General features: G+C 38.1%; 1 protein-coding gene across 15 annotated transcripts in view; it reads right to left on the reverse strand.

Annotated features, from left to right (window-relative positions):
• LOC105381404 (neurobeachin) overlaps positions 1 to 18207 on the reverse strand; it is a 462556-nt gene that overhangs the window by 160942 nt on the left and 283407 nt on the right. For 11 of the 15 annotated variants that reach the window (XM_048625253.1, XM_048625256.1, XM_048625257.1 and 8 more), the window contains 13 exons: positions 11058 to 11198; positions 10202 to 10344; positions 8472 to 8685; positions 6200 to 6452; positions 5789 to 5931; positions 5439 to 5525; positions 5205 to 5308; positions 4890 to 5080; positions 4199 to 4515; positions 2284 to 3805; positions 1289 to 1434; positions 825 to 989; positions 3 to 182 (listed from right to left, as the gene is read on the reverse strand). In XM_048625253.1, the coding sequence (XP_048481210.1) occupies positions 3 to 182; positions 825 to 989; positions 1289 to 1434; positions 2284 to 3805; positions 4199 to 4515; positions 4890 to 5080; positions 5205 to 5308; positions 5439 to 5525; positions 5789 to 5931; positions 6200 to 6452; positions 8472 to 8685; positions 10202 to 10344; positions 11058 to 11198 (3606 nt within the window). The remainder of the gene's footprint in view (positions 1 to 2; positions 183 to 824; positions 990 to 1288; positions 1435 to 2283; positions 3806 to 4198; positions 4516 to 4889; positions 5081 to 5204; positions 5309 to 5438; positions 5526 to 5788; positions 5932 to 6199; positions 6453 to 8471; positions 8686 to 10201; positions 10345 to 11057; positions 11199 to 18207) is intronic. The other 4 variants (XM_048625259.1, XM_048625250.1, XM_048625261.1 and 1 more) reach the window with 2 other exon arrangements.

The following is an 18207-nucleotide window of genomic DNA, read 5'->3' on the forward strand; positions in this document are numbered from 1 at the left end:
ACCAATCGCAAGCACTGCCTCAGTATGCCTCCACTGGACATATTCTTCTCTGCTTCCAATTCAGCAAAGTTCAATGCACTGGCGAATATCAGGACATCAGCCATGCTGACCAGCCGTTGAAGGAACGTCACCGCCACTTCGACTGGCATGCCTTGGGTGGGTTCTATGACGTCGAGCTCGTTCTGTGGAAACGATAAATAGAGTTTTGAAAAGAAATACTTGCACTTTTCTTTCACGTCTTTAGTGGTTATGTATGTTGTGATTAAAAATTTCTTCTTCTATACATTTACAGCCGGAGCTATATCCCTACTCCTGAAAGGCCATGTATTGCGTCTATTTTGCGTTCTCAACATTAAAACTAAGTAGGTAAGTATAAGTAGTACTTATGCAAATAAATGGGAACACAAGCCAGACGCAATATTATTGCCTTTCAAGAGTAGCTAATCGCGCTGTGACTTGAGTCGTATAATGTACTAGGAAATAATCAAATAGGCAGAGCTTTCATACTCTTCGTTTGAAGTATGAATGTGTTTGTGAAAAATATGGAATTTTGGGACAACATAAAAAAGCTTCTCATCTCACAGTGACACCCGTACTACATTGTACGACTCAAGTCCGGTGTGACTTGAGTCGTACAATGTACTAGGGTATCATCAAATAGGAAGAGCTTCAATACTGTTGGTTTCAAAGTTTGAATGTGTATTGGGTACATGTGAAATTAATGTGCTTGCGTCACGCTGATAAACTTAAAAAAAAACGCAAGCTTTGATAAATAAAAACGAAATCAAAATTCACTGAAATACCAGGACAGCATAAACACTCACGTTAGGCGACGTAGCAGACGCAAGCAGGGGTAGCAGTCCACCGCACGCTATAATCAGGTTGTCAGCTAGCTGGCTGATCAGATGCACCGTGTTCACCACAAAAATTGCATTCTCGCTGCTGTTCACAAAGTCTATCACGGACTTCGTTGAATGACTGCGCCAGACCTGCGCAAAAAAAATGACAGTTTTAGGTAAAATTACGACGGAAGTCCCGCTCTAGAGATATAAGATGTCTAATAATGGATGGCTTATGAAATGCATTCAGCATCAAGTCAAACAGGAAAGGGTCTCCTTGATATACGTATCAACTGTACCTTAGGTATACTTACATAATTATACATCCGGCGCACGCAGCAACTGGGCAGTTAGCAACTAGGTACTAATCCTAAGGCTAATCCTCTAGGATTTTTCACTAACACGCCTTAGCTTAAGAAGAAGAATGCTCCTGATCTCAGTAAATTTACCTGTATATCGGTCTCGAGCGAGAACAGGACATCAGAGAGCAGCCGCTGGTGGATGTAGGACCAGCGGAACTCGGGGATGCGGAACGGCGGCCGAGTCGGGCCGGGGGAGAACATCGGCCGCGAACACTTGGAGGGACGCTTCGTTTCTGGAAGGAGATGATATGGGGTGTTGAATACACAATTGAATAAGTGAAAACTTGTAATTGGCTTTCAACTACATACTTTTGGCATCTTTCCATAAACTTTAGCTGTAAGTTTTCCTTTGAAAAATAAATAAATATCACTACACTTTTCAAGGAACACATTCAGATAGAGCTAGCACGGGGTGTTATTAAGCCGTGACCAGTTTTGCATCGCGCTCACTCACAGCGCGCAGCCTCAAGAGCGAGCGCGACGGAGAAATTTTGTTACGACTTAAATGCGCCCTGTGCTAGCCCTTCACATTTGTCGATCAGCCTGGTGGATGGCATCGCCAATCACGTCCACACTCCGGAAATAAAAGCACAGCTACTACCTACACACTTCTTGATTTGATCGGAATTTTAAATCAGATTAATAAAATATAATAGTATGCACTTGATATAATTGGATTACAATCGCAGCGACACGAGGTGAACTATGCGGAAGGTGCAGGACTAGTCCCGTTCAACAATTTAAATCAGAATGGCAATCCGTCCCTGCTCAACTACCCCCTAAACTTTTTATTTTATACAAGCACCGTTCACAAACTGCGAAGTTTTTCAATTTACAATTTATTTGACATTTCGATTAATCGAAGGAATTTAGTAAATCTCGTATCTAAAATCTAGAGGTTATGGTTAAGAAAGTCGCTATTTCTGGCGGAAATGAAATTAATTTGGAGTCTCTAGTGATAGGAAATGAGAGTATTTTTAAAAGGTCAGTCAAAGGCGTAAGCGTAAGTCTACAGGCGTAAGAAAGACAGTACGCATTGTTTGCATAGTTTATATAAAAAAAAACAATTCATTAAAACTTACCAAAATGATTAGAATCAACCTGCGTGCTAGTTGACGCACTTCTTGGCCTCTTCGGCGACGTCGAAGTGTTGGTACCCTGCGACGACACACCATCAGCCCTGTTGCCGTCTCTTTCCCCCTCACCGGGCAAGCTGCCTCGCCTCTTCTCCCTCTCACTCAACTCCCTATTCCTTTCCTCCTCTTGCTCTTGCAACTCCTGTTCTTCCTTATTCGCTAGTGCTATGTTCTCGCTGATTGTCGAAATCGCTGGGATTTCCGGCGTCTTTGGTTCGGGAATAGCTTCTTCGGACTCGTTTTCATTTTTGGTTTCGTCTTCTGTAGCGACGTCAGTCTTTTCTGCCTCCTTCTCTAATGGCACTTCCTCTGTTCTAGAAGGATCCACCATAAATTCTCCGTCTAGAGGCAGCACATTGCCTTCATGTAGATGATCTGACGGGATCACTCTTTGAGGGCTATTGTCAGCGTCTTCCGTAATATTTTCTGGTTCGATTACAGTCTTCTCTTCACATTTTGTTATCACAGTCGATAGTATTTCAGTTATTATTTCCGTTGCAAGCCGCTCTGCTTCTTGTTTGTCGTCGACAATGTCATCCATTTCTGGTTCTGGCTCCAACTCCTCTCTTCCATTAGGCGTATTGCCTTCGGAATGTAGTCCTCCGGATATAGCTCCGGAATCTGTGTCATCATCAGCTTTTAACCTTACAGTTTCAAGCGCTGCTGTCAGTACGTCATTTACGATATTAATTGCTATACTCTTAGGGTCACTATCGTCATCATCTGGAATGTTTGAATCAGTCTTATCGTATGTCTTCTTAGGGCTAGTAGCTTCACTCGGGGTAAGGTATAACTCGGACGGATCTGAAAGTTCAGATTCTCTTTCTGTCGCCACATGCAGCGCGTCGGCCATTCTCTCGGGACTGGCCGTTTCACTGATGGACAGACTTGACGGCATACCTTCACTCTTATCCGTATTATCATCTTTCAACACATTATCACCGACATCTCTCACAGGAATGTAATCAAGACTCCCTTGTCTAGTCAACGGCTTATCCGTTTTCTCATCAATCGTGCCTATACCCGACTCGGAACTTTCCAGTAGTTTGCTATCCACAATCGACTGCACTAGCTCATTCTCTGCATTACTCACCTTCTTCTCGCTCTCATTATCATCTACACTGTTCTCATCTAACGCATGCTCCACAACACTATCACAACCGGCTTCTTTCACTGGCGAATGCACTTTACACACATCACTGTAGATCACTTCGTCTGTAGTCCGTTCGGTGCAATTGCAGGACTCAACTTCTCTTAGGGAGAGTCCTTTGCCTATTTCCGTTTGAGCGGCGTGGTGTAGGACGGAGCGGTGGTCGCGACGTTGCCGCTCCGGGCGCCGGTCCCAGCCGGAGATGGTGGAGATGGGGCGCTGTTGCCGCTCCGCCGGGTCCGTGATGTTGTCGGCGCGCCGCTGCTCGTAGTGCTCGTACATTTGCGCGAACTGCAGCTTGAACTCTTCGTAGGAGACCTGGAAAATTATATTCAAAAATATGATTTTAACCATTATTTTTAAAAAAATACTTACATAACTAGTGAGGAATTTCACACTTTAGAGAATGTGGGTAATGTGAGTTTCATATAATTAGAATGGCATGTAATAACGCACGAATCTAGATAAGGATATAAGGGTATAAAAATGAAAAGTACGGTTAGCTGCATAAGTAGCTATATACTTATGTACCTTGTCAAACTGACGAACCATCAATGTCACAATGAATGGATAGGCGGTTTCAGATTGACAAGGTACAAAAGTGTATAGCTACACAGTATATAGCTATGCAGTAGACTGTAGGTACGTGAGCTAGTTTTGGCCATATAAATTTGTTGCACTCTAAATTTACCGTTAAAAAATATAGATTACCTTCGAATGCACAATGGCAAGCGTATCCACCCACACCCTCCATCCTCCATACTCATGTTTAATCGCGTGATGAAGCAACATCCTGAACAGTGAGTAAACCATATCCGATATCTTCTGTTCTTCAGCGTTCTTCGGGTGGATATACGCCATAGCTATAAGCCATTCTTGCCAAACAGACATCTGTAGAACCGTCCTACGGTTCTCACGGTTGTTGCTGCATAGGAGAGTCATGTCGGAAAGGAACAGCTTTTTCACTTCTAAAAGTTGCTCCGTCTGTTTCGATTGCCGGATCAGTGTGGCCACCACTTTAAGGATCACTGAAAAAAGGAAAAAGAAGATTAATTAATAACTCGCATTTAATTAGGGTTTAATAAGTTTTTGTTCCTTATTATTGTAAATAACGTGAAGTTATATTGAAATAATGATCATCTAACTAAACATAGTCAAATCATTATTATTATAATGACTATAATATTTTACCCACAATAGAATGAGACAGAATAATTATAGTAAAAAAACAGAGTTCAAGTCCCCTAAATTGAATATTATTCCCTGATTAACCCACCAAGACAACATAACCCAAAGGACCACCCTACGGTAGCACTCCCAAAATCTCCACCCACGCGAACCATGCAATTGATCCCACAGCTACCAGGGCATCATAAATCTGTAGCAAGTAAACAACACTCACTCGGATTCTCCAGTCGGAAATGCGGCTGCGGTTCGGGGTGCGAAGTGTACAATATCTGCTGACCAACGTGTTCCGTCAGTAGCTCATAGAGGGCGTTGTAGACTGGAAGAGTTAACCCTTCGCCGGCGGCGCCCAATCGCGTTGCGAGCAGCGTGTATAGGTTGTGCGGCGACATCACGTCGTATTTGCGTCTGTGGGGTGTAAAGGGTTTCAAGTTAATATTGGTCTTGAAAATACATGTTTTTATAATAATATGATCAGACGATTATGATATTGATACTATGTCAGTGACATTAATAAAAAAAGAATTCTTACTTGTGTGTACTTCTGCTCAAGAAGAAGCCAAGTAGCTTCAACGCTTGCAGTCTTATCAGTTGGCTCTCAGATGCCAAAAGCTTGAAGATCGTGCGCACTCCACCCTGAAAACACATAAACGCACATTTTAAAATACTTTTAGTATTGCTAAAGTTTTGTCATTTATAGACCTTAGTCTGATTTTTCAGACAATGAATACTTGGACGTAGGATATTTAAAAAATCTGAAAGCTACCTTAGCATCAAAAGCTGGCACCATAGAGCTAGGGTGCTCTGACATCAGTGAGATCAGCATTTGCAAGACGTCGTGTAGATTTTCGTCCTGAAATATGAAATCATACAACTAATTAGGTATATCTACAAAAGTATAGACTCATAATATGTTATATGGCTCTGGAGTATAAGTACTTGACTTTTGTTAAACATTGCTTTAAAAAATTTTTTTTAATTTAAAACTTTAAATTTTAAATCTAAAAATTTTCAAGAGGAGGTCAAGGGATGGTCAGACCTCAGCAGTAAAAAATAAGCATACTTAATTCATATTATAATAATAAATATTCATGCCAAAATACCAGGAGCGCATACCTCGTGCATAGTAGTCAGATAGTTGAGAATGGACTGCAGTTCGTCTTCCTTCACCCCGTTCCCGATCATAATCAGTTGTTTGAGGAACAATAGGATGTACGCTCGGATTGTAAGAATGTCTTTGTGGGCTGGCCTCGGTCCCTCTGGAAAAGTCGGTTGAATGGAATAGAACAATGGCCGTCACTTTTTCTTATTTAGGTCGTATTAATAGCTTTTGTATTGACGTCAGTGGCAGGTTTTAAAAAGAAAATGGTAGCTAATTTAGAGGAAACGTTAAGATAATTGACAGGTTCTTTTGTGTTTTGCAAACATATCAAGCATACAGTAACCTACGTTTCAGAAATGACCTGCTTGTAAAACTAAAATATAATGAATACATACACAAATACGGATACAAAAAATAAATCTTACCCAAACCTTTTGGACTGATGCCACTTTTCGCGCGGGGGTTCGCCACCCAATAGTAGTATTTCAGCGTATGCACTGTCTGAAGCACGGTACTGACTCTTCTGACGCTTCCGTATATGTGGGCATCTGCCAAGAAGTCTGTAGCCAGATAGCAGTATAACCTGGCCTGCACTGCAGCAGGGGTATGGATCCACAGAGCAGGGTTGAAGAGAATGTGGTCCAACAGCTGCCAAGTCAAAAAGGATTGACAGAAAGACTGTCGTTAGCATAGTCCAACACTGTCCGATGGTCGATAGCGTTGCTCTCTTGCGGACTATTATGGGGTCTTCTACTAAGCTCTGTTGCCTTGGTACTTTGCAAATCAAAATATGTTGCTGTATTTTCTTTATAAATTGGGAAATATTGAATAACTGCTATACAGAAATGAAATATTATATATACCCTACTTTGTATTATTTACTAGTGTATTTATGTGAAGTGCTTATTGAGGTGTATGTACTCATACATATAATTATTACTAAAGTGTAAACTATTTAGCCCCATTGAGATAAAAAATATAAAGTGAGATATAAAGCTAAAGCGTACACGCTGTGTATTATTTATTCGGAGTGTGTTGGTGACTTAAAACTCCATAACAAATTGAATAAAATTATAATTTTAAAATAACTTTAAGGGGACAAGGGGCATACCGCACAAGTGAAAGGAGTGAGTGCTCTTAAAGAAAATCATGTTGTTTTTAAAACAATTAAAAAGTGTAACATTGGGAAGGTGTTCAAAGCAAGAGGAGCATGCGCTAACAACCATCGAAATTATAACCTTAGGACAAAAGACTTAAAGTTCACAATTAAACGTAGGATGACAAATATTTAAAAGGTAGGTACATGGATTCCATTTTATAACATCACATAAAACTACAACATCCACCATCAAAAGAATAAAAAAATTGTAAGTACATAGTTTGTGTACAAAATAAATGCGGATTTTATAAAATAGAACCAATACCTACCTTTTCAGTAAAATCAAACAGAAACGATTAAATATCATGAGAATCTTTCAGAGATAAATAGGGACGCAATATGTTTTACAAAATGTAGAGTAGAGTCTCTACTAAATGGAGATGTTTAAGGTTTAAAGTACATGTACCCTACACCACAAAATTATTTAAACCTCTGCATATATGTTTTTATTAATTCAAGGGAACGAAGGGCTTACTGCTCAAAAAGACGCTTCAACTTTCTTTGTTCTTTTTAAGGGTACACTAATTTTCACGTAAACTTATACCGTTAATCGTTTTTATTTGTCATACACACACCTATACTATACACAGATATACAAAAATAAAGGCACCCAAGGTTTATTTTAAAGGATAAGTTTATTATTAAGTAAAATTCAGAACAAAAGTTCCCATTGGTTACGAGTAATAAAGCTTGGGTACAAAATGTTAATTACTTAAGTACATACAAATTCAATTATTTTAAATATCACCCCTTTTTTACGTCAGAGTTTAAAAAATCAAAAGTTATCAATCTGATTTGACTAAAATCAAAATATCAAATTTATAATTGGATATTCTGTGTTGTTATACGCAATTATTATGCATGAAATGATGACGGAAACTTTAATAATAAAATAATATAATTAAGCCCAAAATGTTTCTGCATAATAGTTTTGAATCGAGTGTCCCTCGGCTTAAATTATCTTAATAAGATAATAACGAATGGACAATGGGCTATCAAATTAATTAAAATCACAAAGGGTAAATAATCCTTTTAGTAAAAGCACAATTTCATTTCATGCTATTTTCTGCACATTACTTTTTCGTGTTCCGTACATGATAGTAGGCAGCTCCATTTTATATTTTTATTTTGAATAGCCCATAAGTATTATAAATTCATGAGTGCAAATGGAAAGTGAATGGCCCATTACCACAGCTCAAACGTGAAACGAAAAACGACTCTTATAATATATAAACATTATACACACAAATACAAACCTTATTCATAACAAAGAAAATCTTGAGACTTTATTTCCTTGTTCAGATTCATATTATTTACGACGATTAGTATAAAAAAGCTATTCAGACATTACTTAAATTAGGAAAAAAAATATATATATATTTCAAATTCATGGTTTTACATAGGAATCAGACCAGTTAGCTCACTTTTACGTCCGATGAGTCATCAATAATAATAAGAGAGTAAAAATATGGATAACACAGGTCCAGATCAGTAGAAAAATCAACATCCCCACAATCTACCAGGAACACATAGAATACCTGTTTCAGTAGCAGATCCGAGTTGGGGGAGCATGACGTCACGAGATGCTTCGTCAGATGTAGGAACGAAGCCAGAGTATCCGGGGTCAGATGGTCCCTGTTGCATCGCTGCAACATGTGCGATATTACCAGGAACCCACGACACTGCAGCATGTGCTGTTGCACCGTACTGCACGACTCTACCAGGGAGCACACGAAGCCAAGGAGTTTCGAGCTGGAAAACACAGTAAAAAGAAAGTAGCTATACATATTTATGTTACCCCAGTTGTAGCTAAAATATAGGCAATATGTAAACCAAAATAGTGTGTAGCGAAAAAGGTAGCCAGCCTTTTCCATAAAGATTACACGAATATATTTGCAGCACTAAAACATGGATGTATGTGGAATCAGTTTCTTTGATGTTACGTTTTCGCTGATATGCGACCTATCGGGGCGGAACCGGGAATCTCCTTGATCCGAACAAATCGCACAGATTTTGAAATTGGACTTATCTAGCAAATATCTCACATTTCTCATAACTTTTCCATAAAATTAAAAGAGTAGGAAATACTGGTTGTACGTTTCTGTGATGTTACAAAATGTTTGATATGTATATTGTAGGTATCATTGAGGTCACCAATCACAACAAATGTAGAATTTACTCTTTTCAGAGATTTGTAATACAGATAGACTTTATTCTGGCACACAAAAAGTGCTTTAAACAAAGCCACTGACATAAATCCACCGACACCCTTGTCGCGTAAAATTAATGAACAATTTAATAATAATAGCTGACATAACCAGAACCGTCTCTTTCACCATAAATCTAGCAGGCTGAACCCAGCCGACACAAGGCAATTAGGAGTTAGCAGGAGTTAGTTTATAGCTCTTATTAGGCAGCCAGCTTCAAAATCACCCGTATTTCGAGGGGCTACGATGAACCGACAGGGAAAGTGCATTTAGGCGGGTAATTCTGGAGCTACTCGGAATATTAATGAACGCGTTTGAGGCAATCGGACTAGCGGAGTCCTCCCCTTAGTCTGCTATCCTAGTAGATGATTAAGTTGTGAAATTCTCAACTTAGTTGGGAATTACCTAGGTGTATGCAAACAGACGATAATAGACTTCTCGAAGTTGATAGGAAGTTCTGTGGGCGTGTTTTGCTTTAATTAATGTCACACAGACACATTATTTACGATAACTATCTAATTATAACTAATTATGTTATACCTACTTGAACTTGTTATTCAACAAAGGAATTGTCAAAATAAGAAAATCTACATACGTTCATTTGTTTCCTTCCAAAGATTGACTTCTTGTATGGATGGTACTCGAATTAAATAATTATTATGAAGTTTATCTTGGTAAGAGCAGTATATTATCTCATATACACTGTAGGTACCTAGATATGAGATAATAAAATCAAATATGGCTGCCTAGTTACTACCCATCCCATTTAACGCTTACACAAAAAAATCCTAAGCCTGTATACAAAAAACGCAAAGGGGCGCGGTAGGACACTTTATCCGGGGCTAAACTTTTTGTCCAGCCCTTTGCATAGCAACAACCCCTATCATTTCGCTGAAATGTACCAGGGGTTCAAAGTATTAGAGGAAGAACACTTCAAAGACTTTAAAATCCAAACTTTCTCGGAAGCAAAATCAATTTACGCTGTCAAAAATTTTGATTTACGGCCACCTCTGGCATAGCAACAAACTAATTTAAATTATAAAAGTACTAGGATAACATACCAGAGTAAGGGGTCTCTTTTCAAATCTCCGGCAGGCGCGTCGTGGGGTAGATCCAGTTGGGCAAACAAGGGGAACAACACTTGCACACCTCCTATTGAGTTCAGGGCGCTGTGTATGGAATGTGTCACTACTGCTTTTACTTCCTGAAAACAAATTCAAATTATTCAAAACGAATCGATTAAGAAGATTTTAAATTAAGGAACTACCTTGGTACTTTATTATTCACGATCAAGGATTTTTAAGCTGTTTTTTTATATAAGTAAACTGATTTTGTACCAACACATCAACTCTATGAGCGGATATTGGATGAAGCCATTATTTTGACCTAAAATAAAGCATACCGTAGAAGGGTTAATATAAATTTTGTTATAAACCCAACACAAACTATAAGTACCTAATATTAATTAATATTCTTATCCTACCGCTAGCTAGCCGCTGCTGGTTTCTCGTGAATAAGTTTCTTATAAGAAAATGAAACTATGTACTAGATAGAGATTATAATGTATAGATACCTACACCTATACATTATAATCTTAAATATGCACTAAGTTGAAATTTTGTGTCTATGTCGTGGACGTTAGAAGACTCATTGATTATCAACCACTTCCCTGGCAGTCGTTTGAGCGTATATTCTGCATAGGTCTAATTACTTAGCAGTCAATTTATATTTTCAGGCTAGACTTACTACTACGTTGAATATCCTTGGAGGTGCGTAATTGCATATAACTAAACTTGTCCTCTGCGCGTTTAAAATACGCCGTGTACTGGCTCAAGATTGTTGATCGCCTGTGTATTTTAGATGTACGGTGGTAGCTGACAACTTATAACCTATTTATCCTATAGTCTATTTACTAACCTGCAGCATCAGAGCGTGAGGCGTGTGTACAAAGTACGACACGTTTCCTTTGGGCGCCGACTGAAGACAGAGCTGTCCGTCAGTGGCGACGGGGTTGTACATGAACACGATGGCTGATGAGAGCTTGCCGTCGTACAGCACCTGGTACCAGGACAGCAGGGTTAGATAGGAGTTTGTAGGAAGACTGATGTTGGCTTGTTGAGGTTTAGTAACCTAATAGAGTAATAGGACTGCAGACAAAGCTGCCCGTCCCTGGCAATAAGAAGACCATCTCTGATGAGAGTTTGCTATGGTTTAGCACATTGTATCACAGGGTAAGAGGTTGCAGGGAAGGGGCACTGTGATTGGCTTGTTGAATTTTAGTTAGGTAGGTATCATAGAACTCTAAGGGAGTAATTAAATAATATTAATGAGACTTTTACTGAATATGGACATTAGTTGGTGAATGTTTTTCTATGGACAAAATGTTAAAGTTCGTTAGTGAAATGTTATTTGATTATGATTAAAAAAAAAATCAAGTTATATGATCATATCCTACCCTATAGGTGACTAGTTAAACCTAATACGTATGCAGTATACATTAATTGCTTATTTTTAATAAAAAGTAATTTTGTACAAACACTTTTCACATGCACAATTCAACTTCTTTAACTGAATAAAACCCAAAACATAATTTATTAGCAAAAACAAACACACAGACATGCATTAAAGAAACACCAGAACACTTACCACAGTAAAAAATATAGGTACTTACCTAATTGAATTTAAGCAATACTTAACTTACCCTAAGAACAAGATAAGTTAACATCATGCGCAAAAAGCATGCAAATACAAACAATTTGTCTTGGAGTTATCTCATCCATTTCAAAAAGTCTCTTATATACCCTCTGTTTCACAACTCTCAAATATGGTTTATCAGTGGGATAAATGCCATACCAACTCTCCAAAATTATGTTTTACAAAGTAACAGTATAATTAATTAATTATTATCACACTGATAACAGACATCGTGAAACATGGTCTTAATAAAACATTTTGTCTCAATTTAATCCACATTATATTAAATAGATACAATACCAGATATCTATTGTTCATTAGCGCCACAAGCTAACACCTACAAAAAGGCTATTAGCCAATGTAACAACCGAACTCAGTTCAATACGGGTGCAAGCAAGCGGGCAATACATCTGCGTCTCTTTCTCAACTATACACTACCAGTGTTGCCAGAAGAGAACCATTTATCCAACGGCTTAGCATTTGTTTTGTTGAGCCAACAATTAGTTAGGTTGTACCTACCGTGCTAGGGCTGCCACAGCAAGCCAGAATTTGCAAATTTAAACTTTATATATTATAGGATTGAATGTGAACACATCGGATTTGCGATCATCAATTTTTTATTTCGTATATAATTATATTTCCTTTTATAATATCGCATAATATACAAAATGGTCCCACACCAGCCAACAGGGCCACAAAAGTTTCTTACGGTCGAGCCAACAGAGCCGGTAGCTTTAGAAGTACATTTCTAGAGGTAGCCGTTAGTCGATGAGGAAGGTCGATGACAAAATTCAGCGAGGTGTTGTTGGAAGCCCATATGAAGTATTTAATAAAACAACGTAAAGGCTACTTATAACTGACCAGACCAAATCACCTTAGAATCTTTCTACCGCCCATAATAAAGGCAAGATAATAATACTTTTTAAAATTTCCAAATCGAAAGATATTATTGGCAGCCCTAGCATCAGGCTAACCTTTTATCTGGCGCCCGGTGGCTAAAAGCTGCCGGCCGAAGTCTCAGGTTACCTTCCCGGATGTGCCTCGGTGTCGGGATATACTTTTCAGGAAGAGGAAAATGTCTGTACCTACGTATTATAGAGGTACCGTGGTGATAGGTTGCTTCTTTTAGACATAACTTGGGGTATTTGAAAAACTTTACAGTAAATTTTTCTACTAACAAGAACATACTAAATAAACTCACAAATTTCGTTCATCAAAATTTTACTAAGGTCCAAATCCAGACCATTTTAGTTGACGAGTAGGATCCAGTTAGGACCAAGTAACTCATAAAATGACACAACGACCAAAATTTATGTAAACGAAATTACCCGAAAACTAAATTACCCCGAAACTCAAGTTTTGTTGCGTCTCACTCAACCTAATGCTACCAGGAGTGCATACGACACGGCCAGTTAGCTCGCGAGCGCGGCTGCCGGGGCGTGACGACAATGTATGCACTTATGCTTTAGGCAACTCCTTGCAAGGGAGATGTCTCAAGTATCAAACATACTGGCTGGCTGAATTTCCTTCTAGAAAACCAGAGTTTTAGAATATTTTGTGAGTGGGATTCTGAAGTTTGTGTAAGCGCATGACCGAAACTTGAAAAGTTTATAATGAATCAAACTTTGTAGGTACTATTGCATACACAGAAAACGAGGTTGATAGTATAGGTTGAATTTAACACAAAATACTAAAGAAGATTCAATTTGTTCGTTAGGATCATAATCTAGAAGAAACAACAATAACTCTTGCTATCAAAACATTGTAGATTCAAATAAAAAAGAAAACATCAAATGTTTACAATAATAATCCCTAGCGAACGAACATCGTGTATCCCGGTAAGTCAGACTAAACACTAGACTAAGACTAAACTAGACATCAGGCTTTAAACTCGTCGGGAAGACGTAATCTCCTTACAGCTACAATCCTCTAAGATTTGATATTTAAGAAGATTGAGTTGCAGTTTAGAAGTTTCTTGGAGGGTTGGTTTATGAGTTGCCATTAGAAAATTTACTTTGTAGTAAATAGATTTTACTCGGTAATAAAAAAGTTCATTAGAAATTTTAATACGTACAATCTAAGGTAAGTAGCCATTTTGATTGTTATGAGATGATTTTGCTGCTGCTGTACTGTATGTCCAAAAAAGAAGTAAAAAAATTCGGATAAAAATTCGCGCACGTAAAGGTTAGGCAACCAGGAGAGCATAGAGTGAAGCTGGTGGCAGGTTACGTGCACTCCGGCTGCCGCGGCTTAGCTCCTGGTAATGCACTTTAGGAAGACAGAATTAAGAGGGCGGGGACCCTTGAGACGTTTTTCTTCCTCAATGTCTCGGGGTGGGTTGAATTTTATGCGTCGATTTAAGAATTTTAAGATAGACCTGTTAGTTTTTTTCCAATCTTTCAAGATGGTAAGCGTTACTTCTATTTCAGCTTAGCGCAAGGACGAGTTGCAAAATATATCTTTACCATGCTAATAAAAAAATGGAAGATGGCAGAAAGCCGTATTTTTTTCTAGATAGAGAATGATTTCTAATGTACTCGTAACTCAGCAAATCAAAAGGGCTGCTATTATTTATGTAACCTCTTTAACTCTAATGTTCGAACCCAATACAAGACAATGGAAGGCTAGAATTGAATATAGGTACCAATGTAAGTACTTGTACTACTTGGTTTAGGTTATGTATTATAAATTTACCAACTACCAGTTTATGTAAGAAAATGAAATAAGTATTTTCAGTAAAACCGGAACAATAGCATGATACCAGGGCGGCAGAAGTTGCGGGGCGCTTCCTCAAATGAAACTTTCATGGGTCGCCGTCTTCCGGCGCGCGCCCGCTGGGCACCAACACTTGGCCGACTTCCGCGGTGCCAGGTTTATACTTTATCTTTTAGGAGCATGGAAATTATATCTACCGTTTTAAATTATTAACAAATTTATTTAAGTGGATACATAATAATATTAAATAAACTAATTATTAACTGATTTTAAAGTACTCTTTAGAATCTATTGGAATTTAGAAGTCTTGTGATAGATGTAATGGCAAATAGGTTTGTATAGCCATGAAAAATCTTACATCAGACCCTGATTTAATCGTCTGTCACAGGCAGAAATACGCCTATGATGTTGATGACGAATATATTTCAGTAAACGCCACATCTATAATGAAAAATATGAAATCCCTTCAAATAAAATAATCTCTCCCAAAACTTCGGACCAGGCCTGCAGCCGGAACGAGGAGAGAAAATATTCTCAATCGAATTAACGTATTAAATTTACATAAAATTAAAAAGTAATTTTCAATCTGGGCGCGAAAATTCATTTTGCGTGGAAAATTTATAATAAACTTCCGAATATTCATGAGGTCGTAACGAAAACACCAGGAGCATAAGAGGTTAAGAATTGTTTTAACAACGATAATGTGAGCAGTCTATGATACTTCATCATAATCATCGTACATTTATAATATCTAACATGTTTTCATTACCCAGCCCTTGTTTTACATGCGATTTATTCATAATTGGAATTTTCTTGAGGAAATTGAACGCATATTTTCTTCTATTGTAATCATCATCATGAGGCTTTCAACTAGCCACAGGAACAGATCATTGACAACAAGACTTATTTAAGAGAAACTAATACTTATTACAAAATCTAAGAGAATACCGCCGCCGCCGCGCCGGTGGTGAATTGAAAATGCTTACTTATAAAGTTCCAACAAGACATTAGCGCCCCTGAAGACTTGTTATACGAAAAACAACAAAAATACTGAAACATACAAAAGTCCTGTTTTGTTGAGACACAAAAACATTTCACCTTCATTAAAATATTTAAAAGTTCGTTACTTAACAACTTTTAATGCTGTTTTCAGCAAGCGAACTCGCCACAAACAGGAAACCGCCTAATGAAGGATAACTCCGAAATGTACTAAGCGACTTTTAGTTTGTTTACTCTCCGAATTCGGGTGACCCTTCAACTCTCCTGGGTTCCTAGTAGGAGGCGCCCTGAACTGTTTTCTAAATTACGTTCACTGAATGAATTGGGTCAGAGACAAAGTTAATAATTAAATTAAAATGAATCATGAGTTAAAATTACTTAATGTGTATTTATTATTGTATGTTGAAGAATGTAAACATATAGGTAGGTACATACATTTTGTCTAAATAATAAATTGTATATAAAAAATATAAATGTATGTAGGAATGGAACATTATCATTTAATATTATTTGGCTGAACAGAGTATGTGAAGAAAGAAAGAAAGCATCTATTGTCTATGAAAGGAAGTTTTACTCTATGAATGGAGGATTAGCAAAAAATTTAGTTGTGCTCAAACATAAATTGATATAAATTCAGTGCTTTAATCAGTTTGGTTCTCATTTCCACCGCCTGGTCCCACATGTATGTAGGTACAATTTAAGTACCATCTAACCGATAAAGTTTTTTCAGTATCATCTTGTTTGGCACAACTGAAAACTAAAACTTTTCTCTAGTTCCTTCAACTGAGGGCTAAGGGATAAATAATTGCGACCCAAGGGACCCGGGTTTGAGTCCCGTTCAATGACAAAGTTAGATGGATGGCCCGTCCCAGTCACATGTGACAAATTACTTTGGGTTGATATTTAGAAGAGGTTCTATGTTGAAAAAAGTCATAGAACACTGAGTTTTCGTGTGTTTGTTTATTTATTATATCATCATCATCCCGTTAACGATAACTAGGTGCACTAGGAATCAAATAAGTTAACCAGAAGCACTTTTGATTTGAGGTTTGATTGAAGCGCGGGCGGAATGTTACAAATGTGACACATACGCGCGACGCGACGCCATTGGTTGGTTCGCGCTATGCAGCTGGGTCGCTATTGGTCTATCGCTGGAGGCGCTTCGAATCATCTCATATCATTCGTTATGGAGTGTTAATGATTTTTTATCATTTTGGTAGCTATGTAGCTTATCGTCACATTATGACCAAGTTTAATATCATAAGTTCCTTTTTTATCTCAGGATTACCTATTATTTACCAGGTATAAATATACAAATAAATAATTTTATCTAACTAACGTTACTTTCTAAGCATTCATCGTAAGGAAACCGCCTTCATTAGTGCAAACAGACCGCCAAGTCAAACAAATTATCTCAACTCTAACAGGACATCAAAATTGGTCCCCAAAACAGTCATCGCCCTAATTTCCAAGAAATTCCTCCCGAAGCCAAACAATTACGGAAGGGACAAACAACTTTCCTCGAGGCAAGACACCCAATTCGAATTAATAAAGCAATACGATAATTTATGAGCGAAAACAAATTCCAGATTGCAGAACTCATTTCAATTTGGGGGCACAAAAACGTTCACTAAATTAGAAATTAGCGACGATCCAGCGGCTTAGGGATGGGAAAAGCTACAGAATTGAGAAGAATATCTTAGAAAGAAAGAAAGAAAGATACATTTATTTGGCACACTGAGACAGAATAATAAGACAGAAAAAGAAGCAACAACAAAATAAACAGAATAATTAATACATATACAGAACAAACAAAACAAATAAAGGTTGCTGTCCAGAGTGTCAAAACGGCACCAGCTCAGCATATGCTGTGGACAGTGAGGCCACAGCGCTGGTTTTCAGCTGGCCCTTCTTAGATATTTTATGTTTTATAGCATTCAAAATAAATATTACAGCAAACGTAAAGTACCTATGTAGGTACACGATTAATTAAACTCAACGACCACACGTAACTAAGAGCATTTTTGTGGTATGTTGTGAGAAGCGTTCTTGGGAACCTAAGCATTGGGACTCTATTATCACAAAATGGTGATCACACATTTAAAAAACTACGTGAATACCTCCTAATATTGTCGACGATTCACCACGAGTTTAAACTCTAGCGCCGCCCAAACTCAAGTTCCTTCGATCTCTCCTAGCGTAGATTGGTATTTACTTAGGACTGTGTAAGTTTGGGGCGAGCGTCGCGGTGCCGCCGGGTCCAAACTTGGGGTAAATAAAACTGGGTTCAATGGTGACACCCTGCTGTGTACTCGGGTTAGTTTTAACTCGGAGGTGTTATTGATTTCAAGCCTCCGTATGAACTATGATCTTTTGCCTATGCTCGTAGTGTACCTAATTCTTTTCGGCCAAGTTTGCTATCTTAATATAAATTATTTGCTGAAATATTCAAGTTATTCGCGTTGTACTATTTTCAGTCCATAAAATTGGGAAGTAAGTAGAGTTTCAGTAAGTCAATATCATTAGTAACGTAGATGTGAGGTTCATGCATTAGTAACAACATTAGTTCGATTAAAGAAGTTAGTCACAAGATTTGGGAAACGCCGCATTCAGTTTCCTTTCTCCGACCATCCCGCATAACCCCAAAATGTACGGCGAC

The sequence above is a fragment of the Plutella xylostella genome, chromosome 14 (genome assembly GCF_932276165.1).
Source record: "Plutella xylostella chromosome 14, ilPluXylo3.1, whole genome shotgun sequence".
NCBI lineage: Eukaryota > Metazoa > Arthropoda > Insecta > Lepidoptera > Plutellidae > Plutella > Plutella xylostella.